Source organism: Lytechinus variegatus, chromosome 12 (assembly GCF_018143015.1).
Source record: "Lytechinus variegatus isolate NC3 chromosome 12, Lvar_3.0, whole genome shotgun sequence".
Taxonomy (NCBI): domain Eukaryota; kingdom Metazoa; phylum Echinodermata; class Echinoidea; order Temnopleuroida; family Toxopneustidae; genus Lytechinus; species Lytechinus variegatus.
The window spans coordinates 17,695,299-17,722,144 of record NC_054751.1 but is presented as its reverse complement, the minus strand read 5'-3'; the positions used below and the strand labels follow the sequence as shown (position 1 = coordinate 17,722,144).

The following is a 26,846-nucleotide window of genomic DNA, read 5'->3' as shown; positions in this document are numbered from 1 at the left end:
CAGCAGCCATTACTATATTAGACAAAGGGTTGTTGCCACTCGACTGGATAGGAATACCAATAAAATTGCTGTTATTAATTACTAACAATACTAAATGTAATTTCCAATAAATGAGGATTTCTTTTTCCTGGAAACCTCTCGTAATTACATGTACATGCATGTACATTACCACAGAACTATTTTTTACACTTTGCTTTATTTATGTGCTAGGCCCAAACATTCATTATTTGTTTGTGTTACCATTGCTGTATTACACATCTCTAGGCTTAGTTGATCCATGAATTAAAATTTTAGATCCTCTTTTCGTCTTACCAGAGTTAAGCTCCTGTTTTCCCATCATATCGGCTTCCACTCAAATAACCATTTCCCTTCAACTGTTATCCATGCCCTCAGCCTACCATCTAATTGTATAGATGTAGTTAGTCATGAGTTACAGGTTCATATGCTTTGCCTCTTACATAGCTATTAAGAGTTAGGCAAGACAAGTATTTGTTTTATCATTTGAGTATTCAGTACCAATGTAATATGTATGAATCATGATGGCAAAATATGCTCTGATTCATCTGTCATTTATTTATCATTTCAGAAAATTTAATAAGCGAAAATGTACTCTTTGTTCCCTATCTTCATTGAGGTAATGTGAGTTATGTTTTTAGCCATGAGAGTTGCATGTAGTATTCATCTTATTAGTTTGTTTTTACATGTCAGAGGTGACGCAAGCTGTAGCATTATTTTATCCACCATGTCTTTATATTTTATTTTTTATCCACAATAAATGCTGTTAAAGGCAGATGTAATTTTTTTGTATTGAATTGGTATGTACCGAGTGAACTCAATATTCCTACCCCCTCCCCTAGTCTCTATATTTCTCTTTCACTCTTCCTCTCACATCCCTATCTCTCTGTAAGTCCAGGGGGGGGGTGTTTCACAAAAATTTTAGTATGACTTCGAGTCGCACTTAAATGCCGACTCTACATAATATTCAACACGCAATCTTATTGATCAATTCCCATAATGTGCGTGCTCTTAGCATGATCTGACCAATGCTGTCATGCCTTTTATACTGCAAGCAACGAGGCATTTAAGAGCAACTCTAAGTCATATTTAAATCTTTGTGAAACACCCCCAGATTTTCTTTTCTATTCCCATTATCTTCTCTTGTCTCAGCTGTCTTTCTGTTTCCCCTTCTATCTTCATTTCACCTATTTTTGCAATGCTACACCAATGACTCCAGACCGATCAAAGATATTATGTTACATATATTTTGAATGGCTTATCATTGGTCAGTTTGAAGGTGGCTTTGTTGGTCTGACTGTAAGCTGTTATAGCTGTTGTATGATGAGAAGATAATTATAAGAACAAAGATATGAGGGGTTGATTGTAGTAGATGCACAGCCGTGTTTTGGACAGAGTGATTTTGAGTGATGTCTTGTACTTTGTACAATTATATGATATGGTTTGGAATGAGTTCTAAATTCAGGAATGGTTTGATAGTTTGTATGGATATTGTTAAAATTGTGCATCCATTGTGTTGTGTTGATCAATGAATTGGAAGTTATGTGAATCTGAAAATGTCATAAAATGTGTGAATTGTGGTCCGGTGACTACTGAAGGCTATATGGTGAAAATAATGTTTTAACACCTAAACTCAAGGATACCTCGGTGCCATGTACCACAAGGTGGGGAATGGACAAAACGCCAAAATTACAGGATGAGCCCCCCCCCCCCCTCCTTTATTCTAATACTTTCACCGGAGTAGAGGAGAGAAAAGAAGACAGAACTACAGTCAATATGAAAGTCCCCCCCCCCCGCACACACACCTCTTGTCTTGTCTGTACTGCACCAACCGTCTCTTATGCATGCAGTTGCTTAACCCTAATTCTCCCAGGGGGGGGGGCCATAATGCCCCCCCTCAACAATTTTCGCGATATATCTGCTGCGCGAAATTTTTTCACCTCGCAGCTCACTGACTTTTTACATTCAAGTCTCGCGCAAATTTTGAGACCAAATTTGTGACGCCCGGGTACGCGGTTACGACATTACGCAACATTATGCAAGTGCATGTCAGACCCAAAATTGCTCATAAACGTGATTTCATGTACAAATCCAATGCAAATTGCGTATTTAGCCAAAATTCATAAATGTATCATTATTTCTACTTTTCCTGATCAAACTTAATTAATTTTGCCTTGTTTATGATCAGAATTATGTCTGGAACAATTTCCATTGAAAAAACAATAAACAAAAAGTAAAAAAACACAGAAATACATAAGAAATTCATAAAACAATAAAATACATAAGAAATTTATTTCCAAACCAAAGTTTTTTTGAATTACGATTGTTAAGAATGCTACAAAGAAAATTTTTGCCAAAAATTAGCATTCTAGGAGCTTTATTTAGTGAATTAGAGCAAAAAGTATGATTTATGCATAAATTAGCATAATTCATATAAAATAAAATCTCATTATTTTGGAAAATTTTACCATACAGCCTTGTAGATTACATCGCACACTACCAGCGTGCAAATTTTTGCGTCGCTCGCGCGATCGGCGGCCGAGATCTTAAGGGGGGGGGCCATAATGCCCCCCCCCCCCCCGGGAATGACAAGAATCAAAATACCCCGGGAGATTTAGGGTTAAAATAGGGCGGCCGATAGGTTTTATATTTCCGTTGGTGCGGATTTCACATCGGGAGGCATCACAAAAACACACTAAACAATACCATAATTTAATTTCTGTATCAGGTCAAGACTGATTTGTAAGTGTGCCCCCCCCCCTTCACCTCTGCTCCCCTTCCAGAACTCATACAGTGCTGGTCGTTTCTTGACCACTCTCAATCTTTTCTTCGCGTTGTTACCCAGTTTGACGTCATTGACACCTTTTTTCAGTGTAATCACTGAATGCGTCAAATGATTTAATTTGAAAAAAAAGTCCAATTTCTTGTCGCACATATAAAATAGTCTTTAGCCGTCAAAGAGTCGTTTGCAAAAAAATATATCTGTGCCTTGGACGATAGTGATTGTAATAAGGCAATTGAGGGCCCCGTTTCATTATCACTGTCTGTACTTTTTGCTCCCTGATTTTTTCCCCTTCAGTGAAAAAAACGGCTGTTTGATTGTCTGAGAAGCTGAGAAGCGCTTGTAACTGACTGTTAACTGGAATACTGACTACAGTGCTTGTCAGTGATGTGACAATCATGAAACAGTTTCTTGAGTGTTTGGTCATATTCATGGAACCCCATGGAACTGTTTGTTAGTTAACTATTCTTTATACTGATGGATGACCTGTTTTTAGCGCCAAATTAGATTCCCAATCAATGAAATCTGATTTTGTTGAACTTATCTTTACCAAGAAGGAGCTGCTGAGCGATTTCATATTGGATGTGGGGGGGGGGTGAAATTGCATGAAATATTAGTTTGATCATTTTCACGTTTCTGTACATGGTTACAGAACCCCCTTCCCCCCCCCCCCCCCTTCCCCGGCTCCTCGACCCCTGACAAGCGTATTAATGCAAGAGTTATTATTTTATGATTTTTTTTTTCAATTAGTTCAGAAAATTCATTCCCATGTGTTACAAAAGGGAAAAGGGTTTGGGGATCTCAAACACCAAAACGGGTCACCGGTCGGATGTAAAGTGGTGTGTAACAAATACTTTTAAAATTATATATATAATTTATGATAGCATTGTCACAGATTTGAAATAGGTATTCATACGATGATTTAGATCATTAGACATTACATATTAAGATATTCCATGTTATAAGCATTAAATTCTACTGCGTTTTATTCCAAAATCGGGTGGCAGACCGGTATGCGGTGGCCTAATGCGCCGAGCTGTGCGCGACATAACTCATTTTCGGAATATTCTCATATTATGAATATAATACGCTTTAGTATATAATGTTTCACAATCTCAATTAGATCGCCTTAGGAAACTCCAACATAATGCTGCCCGTATCGTCACCATGTCCCCCAAGAGGAACCACATAACACCCATTCTAAAATCTCTTCACTGGTTACCTGTTGTACAGCGCATTCAATTCAAAATCCTACTTGTTTTCCATTCCATTCACAGAACTGCACCTCAATACAACTCTTCCTTGATTACTCCATACAATCCCTCTCGCAACCTTAGGTCTTCTAGTTCATTCTTACTCGCTGTACCACAATCTCATAATTCATGGGGGGATCGATCATTTCAACATGCTGGGCCTTTCCTATGGAATAAACTGCCAATAGAAATCCGCAATATTTCTTGTCTCACCACTTTCAAAAGCTCTCTTAAAACTTGGTTATTCACGCAAGCTTTTAGGTAATTGTTTTTCTACCCCTCTTTTTAGTAGGTTTTTCTTTCTTCCTTCCTTTCTTTTTTCTTTTTCCTTTTCTTTATTGCGCCATGAGCATCTTTTTATGATGGATACCGGCGCATTACAAATGTTATTATTATTATTATTATTATGGCATAAAATTGGCGCCAAAATTTCTGTGTATAATGCTGCATGAATAATTTCATGCATGTACTGATATTTTTCTAATTCTTGTTTGGTTTAAAATGCGGCTCGTGAGTGTCACATGGACCCTACATGTAATTCCTTAATTTATAATTCAAATGAAATCGGGGTAACAACTACATGCAGGCGAAGTGAACGTGTGCCGCAATAACATTAATCAATTCTTGAAAATTCAGGTTCTTAGTACAAAAGCTGGAGTATGGAAATTCAAGTTGAAATTCGATCCGTTAATACGCAGGGAGGGGTTGCATATTTTACCAATGAAACTTAAACAGAGTGCTTAAAAATGACACAGTGGTAGCCAGTAGCGTACCGTGGGTCACGGCATGGGGGGCACCAGCAAAAATCTTGAGTCACTCGGTGAGCGCGCAAAGCGCGCTCACCGAGGCATGGGCCTATATTGACCTCATAGAGAAATTTTAATGACTGTTCGTGCCATTAAACGGATATGTAATGTATCTCACTGATTAATTTTTTATATTCAGACCTAAAAAGGGACATAATAATAATTAAACAAAAATAAAAATACGTATCTGTCTCTTTAAACAAACAATGCGAACGCGAAGCGTGAGCTGAAATTTTTTTATTTATTGACCCCAAACAGAAACAGGTTAAGGACTATTTTCAGGAATCAAATAAGCGAATTATACCATACTCATCTAATTTGAGTGCCAAGCGGTTGCTGATTTTGTTAGAAAACATGCAACACTTTTTGTAGTCATTAATCAAGATTGAAATACGCATCTCACTAATCAAATAATGTAAGCGCGAGCTGAAAATTTAGGAAATTCAGACCTGAAGAGAAACATTTAACGGCTTGTTTGTAGAAATTTACGAAGACCATATGTATTTCACTAACCATGCTAACAAAATGATGCGAGCGCGAAGCGCGAGTTGAAAATTTTGTATATATTGACCCCAAACAGGGACATTTTAAGGACCATTCTTTTTGGTGGAATCCATTAGGAGTATACACATCTCATCACAGTCATAAAATGCGAGTGCCAAGCGATTGCCCCGGGGGGGGGGCCACTTACATTGACGAGTGGATACCATGCGCGACCAAAAAAACACGTAAAAAGGATGTATTTTTCACGATAGGGCACGTTACGTACGTAACGTGATAAGGGTGTCAAAAACACTAAAATAATGAAAAAAAGGGTATCTATTTCACTAGGAAAATTACGTGTTTAGGGTCGACTTTGTGGGGATGATAAAACAAAATTAAAATGTATTATAAAGGATGTCCTTTTTGCTCCAACACTTCGTGTTTAGAGTCCGATTTGCGCGAGGTGTAGAAGCTGGGGTCGTACAAAACCAAATAAGGTAAAGCCGACGACCGAAGGACCCGTAACAATAAAACATTCCTGTACTTGTTTAGGGGTTCATTTCAGGGAATATTTGCCAAGAGTATCGTTTTGTTTCCAATACTTGTTAAGGGTAGGGTTTCACACGCCAATACTTGTTAAGGGGTGCATTTTCAGAATATGGAAATTACGTGTTTAGGGTGCTTTTCGAGACCCCATGGTCGCGCATGGTATCCACTCGTGAATGGAAGTGGCCCCCCCCCCCCGGGGCGATTGCTTATTTTGTTAGAATCACATCCAAGCACATGAAGAAGTCATAGTAATCATGATTATCATACGCATCTCACTAGCGCGAGCTGAAAATATAGGAAAATTCAGGTATGAAGAGGGGCATTGTAAGGCTTGTTTTTAGGAATCTACTAAGACCATTACGTATTTCACTAACAAAATGATGCTAACGCGAAGCGCGAGCTGATTTTTTTTTTTATCTTTAGACTAGAAAAGGAGACAAGGACTTCATGGAGAGCAGACATATCTCATCAATCCATTAATTCGAACGTAAGCACGGACAGGATTTTTTTTTATAATTATGCAGACCTTAAAATGGGGCAATCACTTTGAGAAGTCATGAAAAAGAAGCATGTGTCACTACATAAAACAATAAGTGCGATGAAATATATTTGGTGCAAATTGACTTAAAAACAGGAAGATTTAGTATAACATAATTATATATCTCGTTAAATTGAATTATTTTTGTGCCGAGTAAAATACATTAAACTACACTAATTTGAATTCAGCCCCATGTTTGACCCCACGCGTTTTCCGAATTCTTCTCATCAATTATATCAAATTCCCAATGGTTCCTTCCGATACGTCATAATATTAGGCAAATATATCGAGGGCCTACCAAAAAAATGATCAATAATAGTCAGCGCCGGGGTATTTCTATTTGCTCTTATAATTATCATGCCTTCCTTAACAAGCTGAACGAACCATAACAAACTACGTACGTAGATGATGGTATTGTTTCCGAATCCCCGAAGCTATTATTAATGAACAAAATGTTTCTTTTTTATCGTACTCTACACTGTTGATATTGTGTTCAATTAGTTCTGAATGCGGTAATTGGTTTCTCAGGAATCGAGAGCTGACTCTTGACAACACTCTCCTGCTTGTTCCTTCCAATAATATTAAACAGCACTTGCCCTCACGTCCTCAATACGACGTCATGTCTTAAAGAAACCGAGATAAAGATCACTAAAAACATTATTGGCTGAGTGGAGCGGTTGTAATAACACAACCACTTTCGTCGAATCTGATGCTAATTTTCCTCTTGGAGAGACGATAATTTCATCGTCGGGTGCCAAAACTAGGTGACAACAATAACCCTGCTGAAATTGTCCGGTCTGAGAAAACAGATTTTGAATTAAGTGAGCGTGTCTTATGCTGATTGGTCCTATGTGAGACGGAGATTTTCATGAACTTAAAGAAGAAGTTTTTCACCATCGTGCATTCAAGCATTATGTGATATCCAGAATATGTTTGGATCTTTCTTAGGTTGGTCAGGCATATTCATCTCTTGCCGAACCACCGTCCACCGACCAAAAATTTAATATTCAGGAAGAAATTGATTTGTTTTTTCACGACGGATTCCATTAAAACTCGTTTTAGTCGTGACATGGGACTTCTGGAAGGTTCGTGTTCATAAATGATTCTTGCCATGATTCTTGTTGTTGATGATATATCTACTACCCTGCCATTTCTGTTCGAATTCCCGACGAAGAGAAAATCGAATGACTTACTGTAACTGATTTCAGTGAAACCTGTTCATCGACTTAATAACTCGAACTATTCTTTCGACTCGCCTGAGGCTAGCTAATCGAAAACTGTTATCTTGCATTACATTCAGCTTTTATTTCAGCAACTTGATAAGTCATACCCTGTCAGCTCCGCTTGTATCAGGAATTCTGATTGAAGATGAATTCATCTTCGTCCAATTCATCTTCAGAGAACTATTCCATAGAGAGCGTGGTGGATATTGTCCATTTTGCGGTGTGTGTCTTCATCACGCTGGTCAGTTTTCTTGGGAACACTTTTGTCATCTTGGCAATTGTCAAGAACCCTAACCTTCGCACGGTGTCCAATTACTTCGTGAGTTCTCTTGCAGTTACAGACATCTTAGTCTCCATCTTCATCTTGCCTCTAGGTCTCCAGTTGCTCTTCCTCAGACGATGGTACATCGGAAGGGTGGTGTGCACGCTTTGGGTTAGTCTGGATGTTCTTCTGATAACGGCATCCATTCTGAGTCTTTGCGCCATCTCCATCGACCGTTACCGAGCCATCAACCAACCTGTCAAATACTCCGTGAGACGGACCCCGACTTTAGCAGGCAAAATTATAGGAGCAATTTGGTCGACGTCCTTTCTTGTCAGCGTGCCATCCGTATTCGTAATCGACTACTCGAACGAGGAACTACAGTGTGGTCTGAAGAGGAATGCTGCATTTGCCGTTTGCTCCTCTTTTGTTTCCTTCTACGGTCCTCTCTTTGTCGTGCTCTTTGTCTACGTGAAGATCTACCGAGCAGCCAAGAAACGCGCCAAAATGGTCGGTAACAACGCGGCCTCCATGGCCGAGTACTCGGTTGAGATGAAGCCTCAGCTCCAGCGGCAGACGACTCTCCAAAGACTCCGATCAACGCTTTCCCGCGCAAATGTGTTCCAGGCAGGATCGCAGAATTCAGGAGGGACTTCGTCGTCTGGTAACACGAACAGGATTTCGACGACTCGTGAGCGGAAAGCGGCTAGAACGATTGCGATCATCGTCGGCGTCTTCATAGCATGCTGGTTACCTTTCTTTGTCATGCATGTCACGTTGTCTGTTTGTGACACTTGCAACGTTTCAGAACGAGCTTACATCATCATATCATGGATTGGCTACTGGAACAGTGCACTGAATCCGATAATTTATACACTGTTCAACAAAGATTTCCGGCGAGCTTTCAGTAAAATGTTAAGGTGCAAAACTTACTCATGATAAAATCTTGTACTTGAAAATAATCAGTAACATTTTGATCCTTGCTACCACCTCTATCTTTCGGTTTCTTGAAATAAGTTTTCCTGAACCTATGTACATAAATATATCTAGCTATAGAAAGCAGTAAATGGAATCTACCTATTCAGTTTCTTTCCAGTGGATTTTGTATTGTAATTGAATATTCTGTTGATCTTAAGGTCATTCGAAACTTTGGGCGATACTATATAAGAAACAAGGTTAAAAGAAGGTCGTTTTAAATCAAGTTCCAGTGCCATCGAAAATGCTACAACATTGATGTCTAGGAAATTTACAACTTGCCTGATTTTAGTGTTTGTCAAAAGTGTCAAATCTATTACATGCTTTTCGTGATCTTAAAATGACTGCTCCATCAGCTGTTAATAAACTGTTGACCGTATGAACATATGATAGGCTTGAGTTCAGCATGCAATAATGATAATAATAATAATATTCCGCATTTATATAGCGCTTAATACATCGGAAGGACGTCTCTAAGCGCTTTACAGACATATTATTACCACGGTCATCGGATCCTTGCATGCCCGCATACAATGTATGCCTCTTCTCCACTCCCCGGGGAGCATTCCAACAAGAGTTCCAAGACTCAATTGCTAGGCATACTACATATAGGCTTTCACATCCTACCGGGTACCCATTTAACACCTGGGTGGAGAGTGGCAAAGTGTGGATTAACGCCTTGCCAAAGGACGCTAGGCCATGGTGGGTTTCGAACACACGACCCTCTGATTACAAGGCGAGAGTCAGAACCGCTACACCACGACGCTTCCACTTTCATAATATATATATATCTTGCTGTATTTCGATTGAATTGTACATTTCAGTCTAATATCAAGGTGTAACACCCATTTGTGTTTGTGAAAACCAACTGAATTTGTCAGTTTCCTTGCTATTGCCATCCCAATGTTCTCAAACATCATACCTTATCAAAATATGTCAATCGTATTGAGCATCCCGTCGAAAGATTGTTGATAAATCTATCAATAAATAAATTAACCAACATTCAATTTCTTAATCATGTTCACACCTTGTTTCATTTTGTCTTTCCTTTATTCATTTCCTGTAGGCTAGGGCACAATTATTTTGTTGGAATGAATGACAGTGAGGTTATAAATATGCTTGTAAATGATAGATTTAGTTTTTCGGAAGCTCTTGTCTCTTGAGGGCAGTCGAGATTGGAAGACGGTAACTACAGCTGCCAATGAAATGAAAATCCACCATATAGCACCAAAATGTTCGGGAAATATCTTAATATTAGGTGTATCAAATTTATTTTTCTTCGTTTTCCGATAGAAATAATTATCACACCATATTTTTTAGAATTTAAGAAAAGTTTTAAAAACTGTTACCATTAATATCTGGACTAAATATTACTCAAATTTATGTTAAAGGCGATGGATGAAGTGTTGTGTTAATGTAAAAAACGTTACTGAAAAAAAAACATTAGTTGGGAATCAACACCGAGTCATTTATCGCCCTTTCACACGGTAAAATATCGTTATTTGAATGATTCCAGTCAATGAAAAGAGGGCCAATGACGAATTTTTAGCACGTACGGTGTAAAACCAAACTAGAATCACGAACGCTAATCACAATCACGAATTCAAGTTCTACTCCGGAAGTGAATTCCAGTTAAGTATCACTCAAACTACGGTATGAAAGGTCCGATGATTCTCGAGAGGAATTGCAATTATCATTACAATGATGGTTCAAGATTCACGTGTGATAAGGCCCTTAGAATTGTCTAGAAAACATATGCTATATTGTCGGGGTACGGGCATGATCGAATAATAATAGTAACGAATAATGCAACCAACACTTCAGTCATGAACATGCACATTACACTATTGGGGTCTCCATGTCGCGGGCGCAGAGTAACCAATATGGAAAAAAGTTTAATGTCATGAATAAATTGAAGATGATTTGCGTTTATGATTTATCATGAACAGTGTGGTATTCGCGTGGATTCGGCGTATTCTGTTAGATACCGTATAATATAACGTAAATAGGAAGAAAACTCTTAATGGGCTCTGTAACCCCCCCCCCCCACCCCCTCCCGCCCTAATTCGGATTCGCCTGCATTTTTTTCGAACGAATAATGAGACTTGTATCGATCGAGAATCGCAAACTATCAATGTCGTTTTCAAATTATCAAGATAAAGTTTGCATTCAGTGACGCTCGTAGATAGAAGTAAAGTGCTAACAAAATATCGAGTCCCATATTTGCCGAAAGTGTACCTTGCTCGCTGTCACACGGCGGGGACTTGCATAATGTTTACAATGTACATAGGCAGAGATATTGGCTTGAAACTTAAAACTTCAAATAAAATTCTGCAAATGACCTAGCCCCCCCCCCCTTCCCCCAAACTTTTATCAAGTGCTGATTATTTTGTAGTTATTATTTATTGTTTTTGCCTCTATAGAGTACAGAGTAACATAACAAGAATTTTGAATCGAATTCGGATTGATGTCATAATTATTAATGCCTGTGAGCCGGCAGATTTTTCCCCCAATGAATGAAAATATATAACAAGAATCATTGTAGGTCCGTACATTTTCATCAGCGTTTTGCCTACAGCTTTTTACAAGAATAATTCCCAGCATTACTGACTCCTAAATCTAATAAAGGTCAATAAGCGGATTGGATGTGATTATATTTCTTGTATTTTGTATCATAATCGGAGCCCTCCGGAAACTATGAAATGAGGGAGAACCACTATCGGATCACTAAGTATGAAAGCGCCAAAGATCTTTCATGATATACCTCTCATTTTAACGGAACGACCTATATTCGTAAATTAGATTTGATAGTTCTTTGTATTTCGTTTCAGAAGATTTACGAAACAAATGGCAAGATCTCCTCTGGAATGGAAGGCTGAATTTTAAATATTGACGGAAGAAAAATGTTCAGTAATTTTTATTTGCCAGAGCACTTGAGTGCTTGTGTATCGGTAATATGAATAAAATGATTGCAAACTAGTATTGATATAACGTTGAGTGACTCGTCCACCGGAGATGTTAGGTGTGTAGGTAAATGAGAGTAGTGTGTGTGGTTGGTAGGTTGAGAGGTGTGCACCATATTGGTTGGTTTATCCAATTCATCTACTGACAATTCGTCCAATTGCCAACTCTACTCTCACTTGGTCTACCGTCAGTTCGTCCACTATCCACATGGTCTAATTGCCAATTCGTCCACTCACCATATGGTCAAATAACCAGATGGTCAAATAGTCATTTAGTCCATATACAATAATTATAGGTCTAATTGGAATAAGTGTTAACTGTGCAAAATGAATGAGAGTGACGTGGATATTAGATCAACTGGTTATGAGGCGAAATGATCATAGACGAAATGGTGATTAGAGTTAGACGAAGTGATGATTAGACCAAATAATTATTGGACCAAGTGATTGTCACACGGAAATGTTGATGGACGTAATGGCATTAGACTAAATGAAAGTAGACCATGTGATGAGTGGACGAGTTGGCAGTAGACGTATTGGCGATTTACCCATTTCTAACGGGAACTCGTTAAATGAATACTTTGATGCCAATGAAATATGGATTACGGATTATGTGTCATCGTGGTCATATTTAATACGACCTACAATGTAATGATGTACATGATATACGTGCCAAGATGTTCGATATGATTTTTGTGAAAATATGAGACATAAATTTCAGGGAGGCGGCAGGAGATTTTATAGTGGGCAATACGACCTAAAGATGCCGTAATTATTTTTCTCATTTGAACTGGAAGGGTATATTGAGTTCGCTGCCAGACTTCTCTCTTTTATAAAATTCTTCTTTCGTCATTCTTTTCCTCCCTTTTCTCCCTGTTTCCTCCCGTCTCTCTTTTTTTCACTATTCGAAAAATATAAGGGTGACCCCCCCCCTTGCATGCAGCACCGCCCTTGATTATTAAATGAAATCTGTGTCACTCCATAATTCATTGAATTTGCCAATTTTCATTAGAACGTCTGCTGCGTGAAAGAAAAAACTGAACTTGCCTTCTATAACACAATTCAATAAAAGCAAATTGATTTGATTTTGCTCTACCATATAGCACGTTTTGCAGGTGACACGACACTTTCTCCTGCTTCGGTCTTAATATCTCACAGGGCAGAGGAGTAGAGTTGGGATAGGAATAGAGTCTTTGGTTTCGAATAATGTTAAGATAAGGAATATCATTTAATATTATAGCGTTTATTTCGGTTTGTAGGTTAGGTTTCATAGCCGTCACCAGCTTTTTTCTAGGGGGGGTGCTTTTTATGAAAAAAAAACACGAAAACACAAAAACAACGTTTTTTTTTCAAAAGAGCCCTCAAGTATCCCTACCCCCCCCCCTTCGGTTTTTTTTTTTTTTTTTTTTTGGTTCTGAAGGGGGGTGCGTTCGCACCCTCCGCACCCCCTCTGGCGACGGCCCTGGGTTTCATGTTTGGCTTAACTTGCGGATTTTCTATCGGAGCAACTGGCGTCGGAACAAATATCGTGGAACCGTTTTGCATAGGTGATAAAACCCTTTCCTAGCTTTGTACATTTCGAATGCGTATATTGGTCATAGCTTTCTGTTTTCACCTTCTTTTACCCCCCCCCCCCTTCGATCTCCCTTTCCCTCTCTCCTTCCTTCATCCCCTCCTCCCCCCTCTCCATCTCTCTCTCTCCTTTATTCACCCCCCTCTGTCTCTTTCTCTTCACCAGAGCCTTTTGACACCCCCCCCCCCTTAATTCCCTTATCCGCACCTCATTCATCCATGATTATATGAATCTGCGCGTTGAATAAAGTCGTTCATATTTTCTGTGTATCTAATATCACATTCCATAGTCACCAGAGAATGTAAATTTGATATCGCATTTCGTAATGACCAGTTTCAAAGACATTGTTTGCATTTAATGTTCATTTCCTCGCCAGACATTATTCATAAAAACAAACAGAAGATCACGCACAATATAAAGAACAATTCACCATTTTTTTTTCAAACTTGTTGTTGACCGACGAAAAGATTATTTCAGGAAGAAATTCTTATGAAAATGATAAATGGAAACTTATTCGTCACGTTAAACTTATGACACCGCCTTATGATGCCTATCACGTCTCTCAGATTCCATATCATATTAAACTTATGCTATTTCTTGCATTATGTTTTTTGGTGAAATTATAAGGCTCTAATCCTTAAGAAGCTGCAACGAATTTGTATAGTTCTAAGAACATTGATGTCTTCTGCAGGAAGTAAGAAATGAAGGAAGGAAGGAATAAAGAGGAATATGACCTTTTCTAACTTCTATCATGTCTATTAACAAATATAGGAATATGAACACAAAACTGTCCCTGACTTAGTTAGAGACGTAATAAAACCCACGTCCTTTGACAATCTGATATTCTTCCGTCACCATGGTAACGGGAACAAAATATCTTCAATTTATTTTTCTTATATTTTCTTTTCATTTATAAGTATGGTCGCTGAAGCTGATACAGGTTGCCCGTGGTTAATGACTTTTCTTGCATCATTCGATTCAATTCATGTTTTTAAACTTTAGAAATAAAATAGGTGAGAACGTTTTTATAGAAAAACACATAACATGACTAGTGACCTAAAAAAATGAGGTAGAAAGTATACACTGTTTAAAAACCCGATTTTAAATAAAAAAACAAAAGATTTAGCAAAAAACAAAAACAGAACCATTCTGTAAATGCATAAAACAGGATTTTTCCTGCAATTTAGCAGAGCAGGTCTGTTTGAAAAGGGTCAAAGCCTGTTTTAGTTAAGGAAATCTGTAAGATTCCATACACCAATTAAATAAATTTTCTAACAGTGTAGGGTTTTGGGCAAAATTCTAACAAGTCACGGTAAAGCGAAAATTCCGACATTCTTGAAAAATTATGTTCTGATTCTAACATTATATCATAAAAATCATATATTTCACCTTTTTTCCCCTTTTCTCCCTTTCTACGGGGCAAGTTCCCCAAAGTCCCTCCCACATCTATGCACCAGAGGAAAGAAGGGTTGTTAGGTAGTTTAAATCATGATGCTAAAAGTGGGCTAGCGCTGCCCTCGAAGAGGGAAATGGGGTTCGGTGTACACTGTTAGAAAATTTATCCTTAAAACAAAATAAATTCCTGCAGCAGAGTCTCGAAAACATGCACCTGTAATCTTACCACATTGCGTTATATTACATTATACCATGTAAAATTACAGGAAATTGGTATTTGGTGTATGGAACCTTACAAATCTCCTGAAATAAAACACCCTTTTCCCTTTTAAAACAGACCTGTTCTGTTAAATTGCTGAAAAATTCCTGTTATATGAATTTACAGAATGATTCTGTTATTGCTTTCTACAAAATCTTCTTCTTTTTCTGTAAAATCAGGGGTTTTTAACAATGTATAGGAAGAATGAAAAAGGTTTAAATAATTTAGAAACTAATATGCCCGATGCAGGCATTTCCCTTCTGCCCACAGCACTCGCGATTTAAACCTTTCATAAGAAACTGGGGCGTGTTGACGAATTCTGCCCGACGTACGCAGACTAGACGCTAGTGCGTCTTCATTAAATATAAGCAGTATGAATGTTGCGATCGCTGTCCTGTCAGACGTTTTGGGGTTCACTTTCATTCAGACAGTATATACTGAGCATGATAAGATACTTTTTGATAATTTTATTTTTCATCTCTTCATAGCTTGGATCATGTCAAAATAAAAATCGTGCGCAAAGGTGATGACAAATTCCACCCATTCAGTAGATACTAGTATACCTTTTGCCAACTTTGCATGCAGGTGTCTGCGTTTCAAAACCACCATATCGTCTCATAATGAATGTTTCTCATTGTAATCAGCTACTTGGCTGTGTTCGCCTTTCCTTCATGGTTTCGCCGAAAAACTAAAACTTTGACACTCAAAAATAATCTCCGATCCATGGCTTACGAATTATTTCCTCTTATTCCATGATCATTTGATATGTTGTGGTGTTGGAGAAAGCAATCGGTTGTATCTTGCGGAAAATGGTAAAGAGTCTAAATTCCACGTTTACAATGAGAATATTTATAATATCGGAACGAATCTTATTTTAGCCTCTTGGATTCAGATTGTACATCTACTTTTCTCTACTTTAAGAATGTGCTAACGCTATTTCTGCGGCTACAGTGGAGTACGTCATCTACAATCACTAATCTCAAAAGGTTTGCGGACTTAATGTTGTGAATTGAATTTAGCACTGATATTCTTTATTACAAAAAATCTTGGTCGACCTGAAATGGAAACACCCAGCGATTCAACGGAATCATCAAGTGTCTTAATGACGACATGGACTGCTTTTAAGATAACCATTTATGTTGTCATCATGATAACCGCCATCATTGGAAATTCTATGGTCTTTATTGCCATAGGATCGTTTCAGAATTTGAGAACAGTATCCAACCAGTTCGTTTTATCACTTGCGACGTCCGATTTTGTTGTGTCTCTTGTGATCTTACCCTTTTCTGTCCAGGAAGCCTACTATAGTCAGTGGTACCTTGGAAATGTCCTCTGCAGGTTCTGGCTTGCATGTGATGTCCTCTTCGTCACGATCTCCATCTTCAATCTGGCAGCGATCTCTATCGACCGGTACCGCTCCATAAAGAACCCGCTCAAGTATTCCCTCAAACGCACCAACCGGATGGCGTACAAACACATAGCAGTTGCCTGGCTGCTTTCGCTTCTTGTCGGTGTACCTCCTTTCTATTTTTCTGCATATCATGACAACAGTTGTTACCTGAAACTATTTCCGTACTTCATCATTCCTGCCACCACGATAGGCTTCTTTTTGCCCTTAGCTATAGTTATTTTCACGCATACGCGCATCTTTTGGATTGCCAAGAAACACGCGTCTCGAGTGTCCCACGGACCCGGAACAGTTTCAGAAGGCACCGGAAGTGATCCAACCCGCAGGCAGGAGAGCACTGGCAAGAGGGCCACATCACTTGCTGTACCTGAAACAAAAGCTTCTGTTAGCCGAATCCTCAACGAAGATGCCTCGATAGCTGCGAGACCTACTCCGAGCGGATCACATCAGCCAGACTTTGGGAAACCCATCAGCAATAAAATCTCTGTGGCTCGAGAAAGAAAAGCTGCTCGCACTGTTGCGATTGTAATAGGGGTCTTTACGGTTTGTTGGATGCCTTTCTTTGTGGCAGTATCGGCGGCTTCTGTCTGTCGGTCTTGTGATCCTCAGCAGTTCCATCTTCAGGTTCTTACGTTCATAGGCTATGCAAATAGTGCCGCCAATCCAATCATCTACACTATCTTCAACAAGGAGTTCAGACAAGCTTTCAAGAAGATACTACACTGTAAATTCAGATAGACGTAGATACAATCACAACCTGGCAAGAATGGACTCGGTATATACTTGATGTGTAAAATTACCAAATTGTGCTTTACAAAATTGTCAACTCTTATGTGCTTTATTAAGAATTAGAATGAAATCCTGAAATCATGCAAGGGCCGAGTATAGGACTCCCATTACACCACCCACACTTTAGTATTTTGTATCATCAGCACTTGTCACGCCATTTAATAGATTGGTGCTACTGAAGTAGAAATCTATAAAAAAAATGATAAAAAAAACTTTTGCACAGATTGATGTTTACAAAAAATCGCTTCAGATCTAAATTAGATGTAAAACTCCTACAGACTTCACAGTAGGCAAATTCAATGTAGGCCTACAAGATGCTGCGGTAGTAGGCCTACTGTTACGGAAGCGGTGGTGTTCTGATGTTGAGGGTTATGTGTTAGTTGTGCCAGTAATGTTGTTGATGATCATAATGTGGTTAGGGTGGCTTTGATGTGGTAGTGGTGAGGGTGGTATTAAATTCAGGTGGTGTCAGGTGTATAGATAAAAAGCAGAATAAAGTAGGGGAAACTATCGCCTCCATTTCAGACAAAAAAGTGCTAGAATATTCCGAACTTGAAAATGTGGGGCTGCTCAATAGTTTTCATTTTCTGTAATATTCATCAAATTGTTACTAAGCTGTGTTTTAGAGTTTTTTTCGACGCTCTGTGTACTGGGTCCAATTGGTTTCATGTACACAGCAAAAACTGTGGTGTTAACCGGTGTACATAGAGGACCACAACAGTTATTTTACACCGGTGTTAAATTGATGGTGTTAGTTTTACAACTAAAGGTGTTATTACAACACCTTTGGTTGTTACATCTCACTCGTTGGTGTTATGTTCAATCTTTAGGGTGTAATTTTAACACCTCGGGGTGTGGTCCTCTATCAACACCAATTGATGTCAGTTTTAACACCACAGTTTTTACAGTGTAGATAGACGAAAAGCCGATGCGACACGGTTTACAAACCATGTCTACCAATAATGGATTTACGAAATATCCAGATCCGCTATCACAGTAGGAACTAACTGAATTTGGAATTAGATTTGTTGGAGTTACTTTGATTAGATTTATGTATCTGTTGCTTTTTTACTGCCAATAAAATCCATGTTGAGGAAAAAAAGTTTTAAAAATTACTCGTGGAGTATTTTCATTTGAACGTGTAAGTTATTTGATCTCAATTAATTCAGTAAATTAATTCCATAGTTCATCTGATGGTCACTACCCACAATTCAATTCTCTGATAACAATACTGAAATGCCCCACAAGATTTAGACGAGTTCCTTTGTATAATTTATGTCACTTATGTAAAAAGATCAATTTTGCCGCCCATTTAGTATAAAATTGCATTGACATAGGCCTAATGAAAATATAGGTGACGGCGAGGAATAAACGTACAGCAGCTGTTTTCTATGATTCTATGATATGAGATATTATTGGAGTTTGTCTTCAAACATTGCTGGGGTCGTTTCATTAAGTTGTTCGTAAGTTTAAGGAACGACTTCTTACGCGCTAAACCATCGCCAATGAATATACCATTAAACACAAGAAAGGATCACCAGTCGTTCTACAAGAAGTCGCTCTTAACTTACGGACAGCTTTATGAAACACCCACCTGGTTAAACATTTTTATAATGAATAATAGTAGTTACATTTATATAGTGCTTAATAGTATACTTACTATTATAGCGCTTTACCTTACGATTATTATTTTACAATACCTGAAAAACTTCCACTGGATATGATAATTGGAATTTAAAAGAAAATTGAAACAATCGTATAAGAATTTCAAAATTGAAAGATGGTAACAAAGTTATTTTTTCTTCAAACGTTTATCTCTATGCTTTAACTGTATATCTCGATCGATTCCTTATTTTGATAACTTTGTAAATATTCATGTTCATTTTCAATATTGATTTGTGTAGGCCTATTTCTTGGTAATCCTGTCTTCATCCAATATGCACAACATTAGACTCAGTTTATGATGATAATACGGTGTCTTGTTAACTAGGTATTGGGTATTAATGGTGTAATAGGATGGATGGGTAGAAGTTGACAACCCCCCCCTCCCCGATCTCCTGAAGGTTTTAGAGTAATAAAAAAAATGGACATGGGAAGAAGAGTAAACACTAAGAAAATGCAGACGAGTGAACAAAATGGGAAAGAGGTAGCTTTATCATAATATGATGCTGGGGGTGACCATAGTTTGCGCGTGCACTCTTTAAAAATTATCATGAAGTTGATTTTCAATCAAGAATTCTCACAGTTCACACAAAATTAATAGGGACGCATTTGGCAGTGATATGCGCTATATAAGCATGTTGGTATTAATATTATTATTACATAGGTAAATAATTTTATCAGATGGAGATTCAAAATGCCATGAATTCGGTTGGTATCACATTTTACTTATTTCATTTGGAGACCTCGGCTTGTCGAGAAGATCGGATTTTCTCGCAGCGGACGCAAAACGTAACAAATTTCGCCGATGTTGAGCAAATATTTTCACAAATTGAGACCTTACCATCAAGCATATTACCATACTGGGTAATGTTGGGTCCCTTTTTCTGTTGGGGATATAAATTTTTCAAGATATCAATTAGATAAAGAGATTCTACTGTGTGCAAAATTAGGTCACGCGCGAATGAAGGTCGCACCACCGTACAATATCCCTTTTTTTCAATAGGAATTGAAATCATTTTTGGTCAATATCCCGGCCCATTTCCTGTATATAAATGTGTTTTTCATAGGCCTACACAAATTGCATACAGATAAAAGAATGAGCCTCGGCTACTAATGTCGACATGAGAATAAATAACTTATATTAATGTAACTTGTTAGCTAATATATGACATTTTCCTTTTTCGTCGTAAACACCAAATGCTGCGTTCTCATCTTAAATGCAAATCTTACAATATAATTATAACATGATTTCGAACTTTTATCATACTCACGCACGTTATTGATGGTATCCATGGCAACTGTGATAGACACTGAGCTCTCAATATAATTACGATACTTAATGTTGGTGTACTTAATGTTGCACATAATTTGATGTACTGAATCTTTAACATATGACATTTGGATTTTATGTGTACCAGGTGTGTGTATACTTCGGGTGATTGGTATTCCCATTCTATAAGCCTGTTGACGGTTGTAAACTGCACACAAGCAGTAAAAGGTCATTTGAGATAAAGATGAAGGTGGTTTTCAAATTCACTGACATAGGCATTTGTGATTTGATGATTATTCATATATTCCTTATTAAAATATTATTTTCATCAAATCCAAGCTGAAGAGAAACAAAGTCTTCTTAATCACTGGTATTTGACAGTAGCTCAAACAATAGTCAAAATGTGCCAGAAGCAGACAATAAAACAGATTTAATAAAAACTTTACCCTTGATGTACTATAGTCACCTGCTCTATACAATGCCTTTCCTTCTTAGAATTTGGATGCTTTGCCGGAAAACTTATGCAACATCTTCATTTGAAAATGTTAGTGCTCATCCTAATGAAAAATCGCAAAGGTCATTTGAGAAAAGTTGATCATCAGCTAACTGTGAACTGGCTTATCGGTATACAGTGAACGTGCTGCTTTTAATAGGACAATGGAAATGACGTTCTGGGCCGAAAAAAAATATTCCTACGCATAATCTGAGAAATGCCTTTAAAGGCTTTAAAAATAATGAGTAAATAAGAATGTATTTTTATCCTGGAAGGGAATCGGTAGCTTTAAAGGCAGACCTGTTGGAACAGCAAAATCATGTTGATTACCATCATCGGATTATCTTTCTCCGTTAATTATTGGCATATTAGGGAGTTTTCTTAACAGAAGCAGGTACTTTCTGGAACGTAGATAATCTTTTTTTCAAATGCCCTTCATGATGGCAGTGTTCTTTGTCGAGGATCGCTATGTCTAAACAGCAAATTCGTCGTTGACTCTGGACAACGATATAATCATTTGCTATTTTCTTTTTCGTCAGCTCTGAAACGAGGGATGAACCTGTTGTTCCGACCCTCGACAAAGACTCAGTGTGATTTGACTTGCATTTTCAGTGCATTTGCTGTGTTGTATAGGAGTCATTCCGCGTCGCCTAGCAAATTAAAGACTCGCGATTATCCCCGCCTTCGCCGTTTGCGCCACTCATTTCTTTAATGTGAGGGTTGATTGCCATTTTAAATAGCAATTAACTGCCCGTCCAATTCGCTCTCAACTACTTTCCATTATCTGAATAACCTCCCTTCTCTTCTTCATTTTCTTCATCGCCAGGACCCCCCCCCCTAGTCTGACGGCAGGCGTATGGACTTACAGAAACAATTAAAATGGGAGAACAAATGGTGACTTTCGCTATTATTTCTGTTCTTTGAATACTAGTATTATGTCAAATCTATCACAAAATTAAATTTTCATTTAAATTAGGTCAATTTTTTCTTTCGCTGGCATATACTCTCTTTTTTTTTAAATAGAAATTTTGCCCGTTAATCATTGTTTAGTAAGTACCATCCCTCAAAACTTTAGGCTGGTGATCCTGAAACCAGGGTAATAATAAAAGTGCGCCCCATAACAGATTATTTTAGTATGTCTCGAAATACTGCAGAATATTACTAATGCCTTTATCATTATTTTTTCTAATATTATCGTTTTACTACCTTAACCATCAATTCAATCATGAAATTATTATCTTACAAAATGGACTTTATGCAACATTTGCTCAAAATGTTTTCCGATTATTTTACCCGTCAGTGTTCAAACAGATTCACCTCACCGAGCACACCTTGCAAATAGTTTTGATAAAAATAGGAGATTGCTGAAAACGATTGCCCATCAAGACCTCATCTCCCTACGTAAGGAAGAATTAAAGTGCCATCTGCTTTGACGAAACTTTGAGATATTTTGTCTAGCCACGTCGACTTTATAAGCTTGTCATGTTAACATGATGAGATAGGTTATCTTGTCAAGTCGACGTAAAGTGTCGATACGCCCGCCTGTATGGCCTGCCAAGTTGACTTCATAAACTCGGGCTTATAGGTCGTAATGGTCAAATATATGCTTCCTTGTAATGTCGACTTTATACGAAAAGCTATAATAGGCTTGTCTACACAGCTAATGTCCTCTGCAGGTTCTGGCTTGCATGTGATGTCCTCTTCGTCACGATCTCCATCTTCAATCTGGCAGCGATCTCTATCGACCGGTACCGCTCCATAAAGAACCCGCTCAAGTATTCCCTCAAACGCACCAACCGGATGGCGTACAAACACATAGCAGTTGCCTGGCTGCTTTCGCTTCTTGTCGGTGTACCTCCTTTCTATTTTTCTGCATATCATGACAACAGTTGTTACCTGAAACTATATCCGTACTTCATCATTCCTGCCACCACGATAGGCTTCTTTTTGCCCTTAGCTATAGTTATTTTCACGCATACGCGCATCTTTTGGATTGCCAAGAAACACGCGTCTCGAGTGTCCCACGGACCCGGAACAGTTTCAGAAGGCACCGGAAGTGATCCAACCCGCAGGCAGGAGAGCACTGGCAAGAGGGCCACATCACTTGCTGTACCTGAAACAAAAGCTTCTGTTAGCCGAATCCTCAACGAAGATGCCTCGATAGCTGCGAGACCTACTCCGAGCGGATCACATCAGCCAGACTTTGGGAAACCCATCAGCAATAAAATCTCTGTGGCTCGAGAAAGAAAAGCTGCTCGCACTGTTGCGATTGTAATAGGGGTCTTTACGGTTTGTTGGATGCCTTTCTTTGTGGCAGTATCGGCGGCTTCTGTCTGTCGGTCTTGTGATCCTCAGCAGTTCCATCTTCAGGTTCTTACGTTCATAGGCTATGCAAATAGTGCCGCCAATCCAATCATCTACACTATCTTCAACAAGGAGTTCAGACAAGCTTTCAAGAAGATACTACACTGTAAATTCAGATAGACGTAGATACAATCACAACCTGGCAAGAATGGACTCGGTATATACTTGATGTGTAAAATTACCAAATTGTGCTTTACAGAATTGTCAACTCTTATGTGCTTTATTAAGAATTAGAATGAAATCCTGAAATCATGCAAGGGCCGAGTAGGACTCCCATTACACCACCCACACTTTAGTATTTTGTATCATCAGCACTTGTCACGCCATTTAATAGATTGGTGCTACTGAAGTAGAAATCTATAAAAAAAAAAATGATAAAAAAAACTTTTGCACAGATTGATGTTTAAAAAAAAATCGCTTCAGATCTAAATTAGATGTGAAACTCCTACAGACTTCACAGTAGGCAAATTCAATGTAGGCCTACAAGATGCTGCGGTAGTAGGCCTACTGTTACGGAAGCGGTGGTGTTCTGATGTTGAGGGTTATGTGTTAGTTGTGCCAGTAATGTTGTTGATGATCATAATGTGGTTAGGGTGGCTTTGATGTGGTAGTGGTGAGGGTGGTATTAAATTCAGGTGGTGTCAGGTGTATAGATAAAAAGCAGAATAAAGTAGGGGAAACTATCGCCTCCATTTCAGACAAAAAAGTGCTAGAATATTCCGAACTTGAAAATGTGGGGCTGCTCAATAGTTTTCATTTTCTGTAATATTCATCAAATTGTTACTAAGCTGTGTTTTGGAGTTTTTTTCGACGCTCTGTGTACTGGGTCCAATTGGTTTCATGTACACAGCAAAAACTGTGGTGTTAACCGGTGTACATAGAGGACCACAACAGTTATTTTACACCGGTGTTAAATTGATGGTGTTAGTTTTACAACTAAAGGTGTTATTACAACACCTTTGGTTGTTACATCTCACTCGTTGGTGTTATGTTCAATCTTTAGGGTGTAATTTTAACACCTCGGGGTGTGGTCCTCTATCAACACCAATTGATGTTAGTTTTAACACCACAGTTTTTACAGTGTAGATAGACGAAAAGCCGATGCGACACGGTTTACAAACCATGTCTACCAATAATGGATTTACGAAATATCCAGATCCGCTATCACAGTAGGAACTAACTGAATTTGGAATTAGATTTGTTGGAGTTACTTTGATTAGATTTATGTATCTGTTGCTTTTTTACTGCCAATAAAATCCATGTTGAGGAAAAAAAGTTTTAAAAATTACTCGTGGAGTATTTTCATTTGAACGTGTAAGTTATTTGATCTCAATTAATTCAGTAAATTAATTCCATAGTTCATCTGATGGTCACTACCCACAATTCAATTCTCTGATAACAATACTGAAATGCCCCACAAGATTTAGACGAGTTCCTTTGTATAATTTATGTCACTTATGTAAGAAGATCAATTTTGCCGCCCATTTAGTATAAAATTGCATTGACATAGGCCTAATGAAAATATAGGTGACGGCGAGGAATAAACGTACAGCAGCTGTTTTCTATGATTCTATGATATGAGATATTATTGGAGTTTGTCTTCAAACATTGCTGGGGTCGTTTCATTAAGTTGTTCGTAAGTTTAAGGAACGACTTCTTACGCGCTAAACCATCGCCAATGAATATACCATTAAACACAAGAAAGGATCACCAGTCGTTCTACAAGAAGTCGCTCTTAACTTACGGACAGCTTTATGAAACACCCACCTGGTTAAACATTTTTATAATGAATAATAGTAGTTACATTTATATAGTGCTTAATAGTATACTTACTATTATAGCGCTTTACCTTACGATTATTATTTTACAATACCTGAAAAACTTCCACTGGATATGATAATTGGAATTTAAAAGAAAATTGAAACAATCGTATAAGAATTTCAAAATTGAAAGATGGTAACAAAGTTATTTTTTCTTCAAACGTTTATCTCTATGCTTTAACTGTAAATCTCGATCGATTCCTTATTTTGATAACTTTGTAAATATTCATGTTCATTTTCAATATTGATTTGTGTAGGCCTATTTCTTGGTAATCCTGTCTTCATCCAATATGCACAACATTAGACTCAGTTTATGATGATAATACGGTGTCTTGTTAACTAGGTATTGGGTATTAATGGTGTAATAGGATGGATGGGTAGAAGTTGTCACCCCCCCCCCCCCTCCCCGATCTCCTGAAGGTTTTAGAGTAATAAAAAAATGGACATGGGAAGAAGAGTAAACACTAAGAAAATGCAGACGAGTGAACAAAATGGGAAAGAGGTAGCTTTATCATAATATGATGCTGGGGGTGACCATAGTTTGCGCGTGCACTCTTTAAAAATTATCATGAAGTTGATTTTCAATCAAGAATTCTCACAGTTCACACAAAATTAATAGGGACGCATTTGGCAGTGATATGCGCTATATAAGCATGTTGGTATTAATATTATTATTACATAGGTAAATAATTTTATCAGATGGAGATTCAAAATGCCATGAATTCGGTTGGTATCACATTTTACTTATTTCATTTGGAGACCTCGGCTTGTCGAGAAGATCGGATTTTCTCGCAGCGGACGCAAAACGTAACAAATTTCGCCGATGTTGAGCAAATATTTTCACAAATTGAGACCTTACCATCAAGCATATTACCATACTGGGTAATGTTGGGTCCCTTTTTCTGTTGGGGATATAAATTTTTCAAGATATCAATTAGATAAAGAGATTCTACTGTGTGCAAAATTAGGTCACGCGCGAATGAAGGTCGCACCACCGTACAATATCCCTTTTTTTCAATAGGAATTGAAATCATTTTTGGTCAATATCCCGGCCCATTTCCTGTATATAAATGTGTTTTTCATAGGCCTACACAAATTGCATACAGATAAAAGAATGAGCCTCGGCTACTAATGTCGACATGAGAATAAATAACTTATATTAATGTAACTTGTTAGCTAATATATGACATTTTCCTTTTTCGTCGTAAACACCAAATGCTGCGTTCTCATCTTAAATGCAAATCTTACAATATAATTATAACATGATTTCGAACTTTTATCATACTCACGCACGTTATTGATGGTATCCATGGCAACTGTGATAGACACTGAGCTCTCAATATAATTACGATACTTAATGTTGGTGTACTTAATGTTGCACATAATTTGATGTACTGAATCTTTAACATATGACATTTGGATTTTATGTGTACCAGGTGTGTGTATACTTCGGGTGATTGGTATTCCCATTCTATAAGCCTGTTGACGGTTGTAAACTGCACACAAGCAGTAAAAGGTCATTTGAGATAAAGATGAAGGTGGTTTTCAAATTCACTGACATAGGCATTTGTGATTTGATGATTATTCATATATTCCTTATTAAAATATTATTTTCATCAAATCCAAGCTGAAGAGAAACAAAGTCTTCTTAATCACTGGTATTTGACAGTAGCTCAAACAATAGTCAAAATGTGCCAGAAGCAGACAATAAAACAGATTTAATAAAAACTTTACCCTTGATGTACTATAGTCACCTGCTCTATACAATGCCTTTCCTTCTTAGAATTTGGATGCTTTGCCGGAAAACTTATGCAACATCTTCATTTGAAAATGTTAGTGCTCATCCTAATGAAAAATCGCAAAGGTCATTTGAGAAAAGTTGATCATCAGCTAACTGTGAACTGGCTTATCGGTATACAGTGAACGTGCTGCTTTTAATAGGACAATGGAAATGACGTTCTGGG

General features: G+C 37.9%; 2 protein-coding genes across 2 annotated transcripts; both read left to right on the top strand.

The window, feature by feature from the left end:
* The first annotated feature begins 6,928 nt into the window (after positions 1 to 6,928).
* Positions 6,929 to 17,270, top strand: LOC121425324. The gene is made up of 2 exons (XM_041621354.1): positions 6,929 to 8,838; positions 16,092 to 17,270. Exons 1-2 carry the CDS (start codon positions 7,795 to 7,797, stop codon positions 17,220 to 17,222), a joined length of 2,175 nt encoding a protein of 724 aa, XP_041477288.1. The 5' UTR covers positions 6,929 to 7,794; the 3' UTR covers positions 17,223 to 17,270.
* A 412-nt stretch (positions 17,271 to 17,682) lies between these two features.
* Positions 17,683 to 23,403, top strand: LOC121425322 (tyramine receptor 1-like). The gene is made up of 2 exons (XM_041621350.1): positions 17,683 to 17,687; positions 22,336 to 23,403. The coding sequence occupies exons 1-2, from the start codon at positions 17,683 to 17,685 to the stop codon at positions 23,180 to 23,182; spliced, it is 852 nt and encodes a 283-aa protein (XP_041477284.1). The 3' UTR covers positions 23,183 to 23,403.
* Positions 23,404 to 26,846: the final 3,443 nt, after the last annotated feature.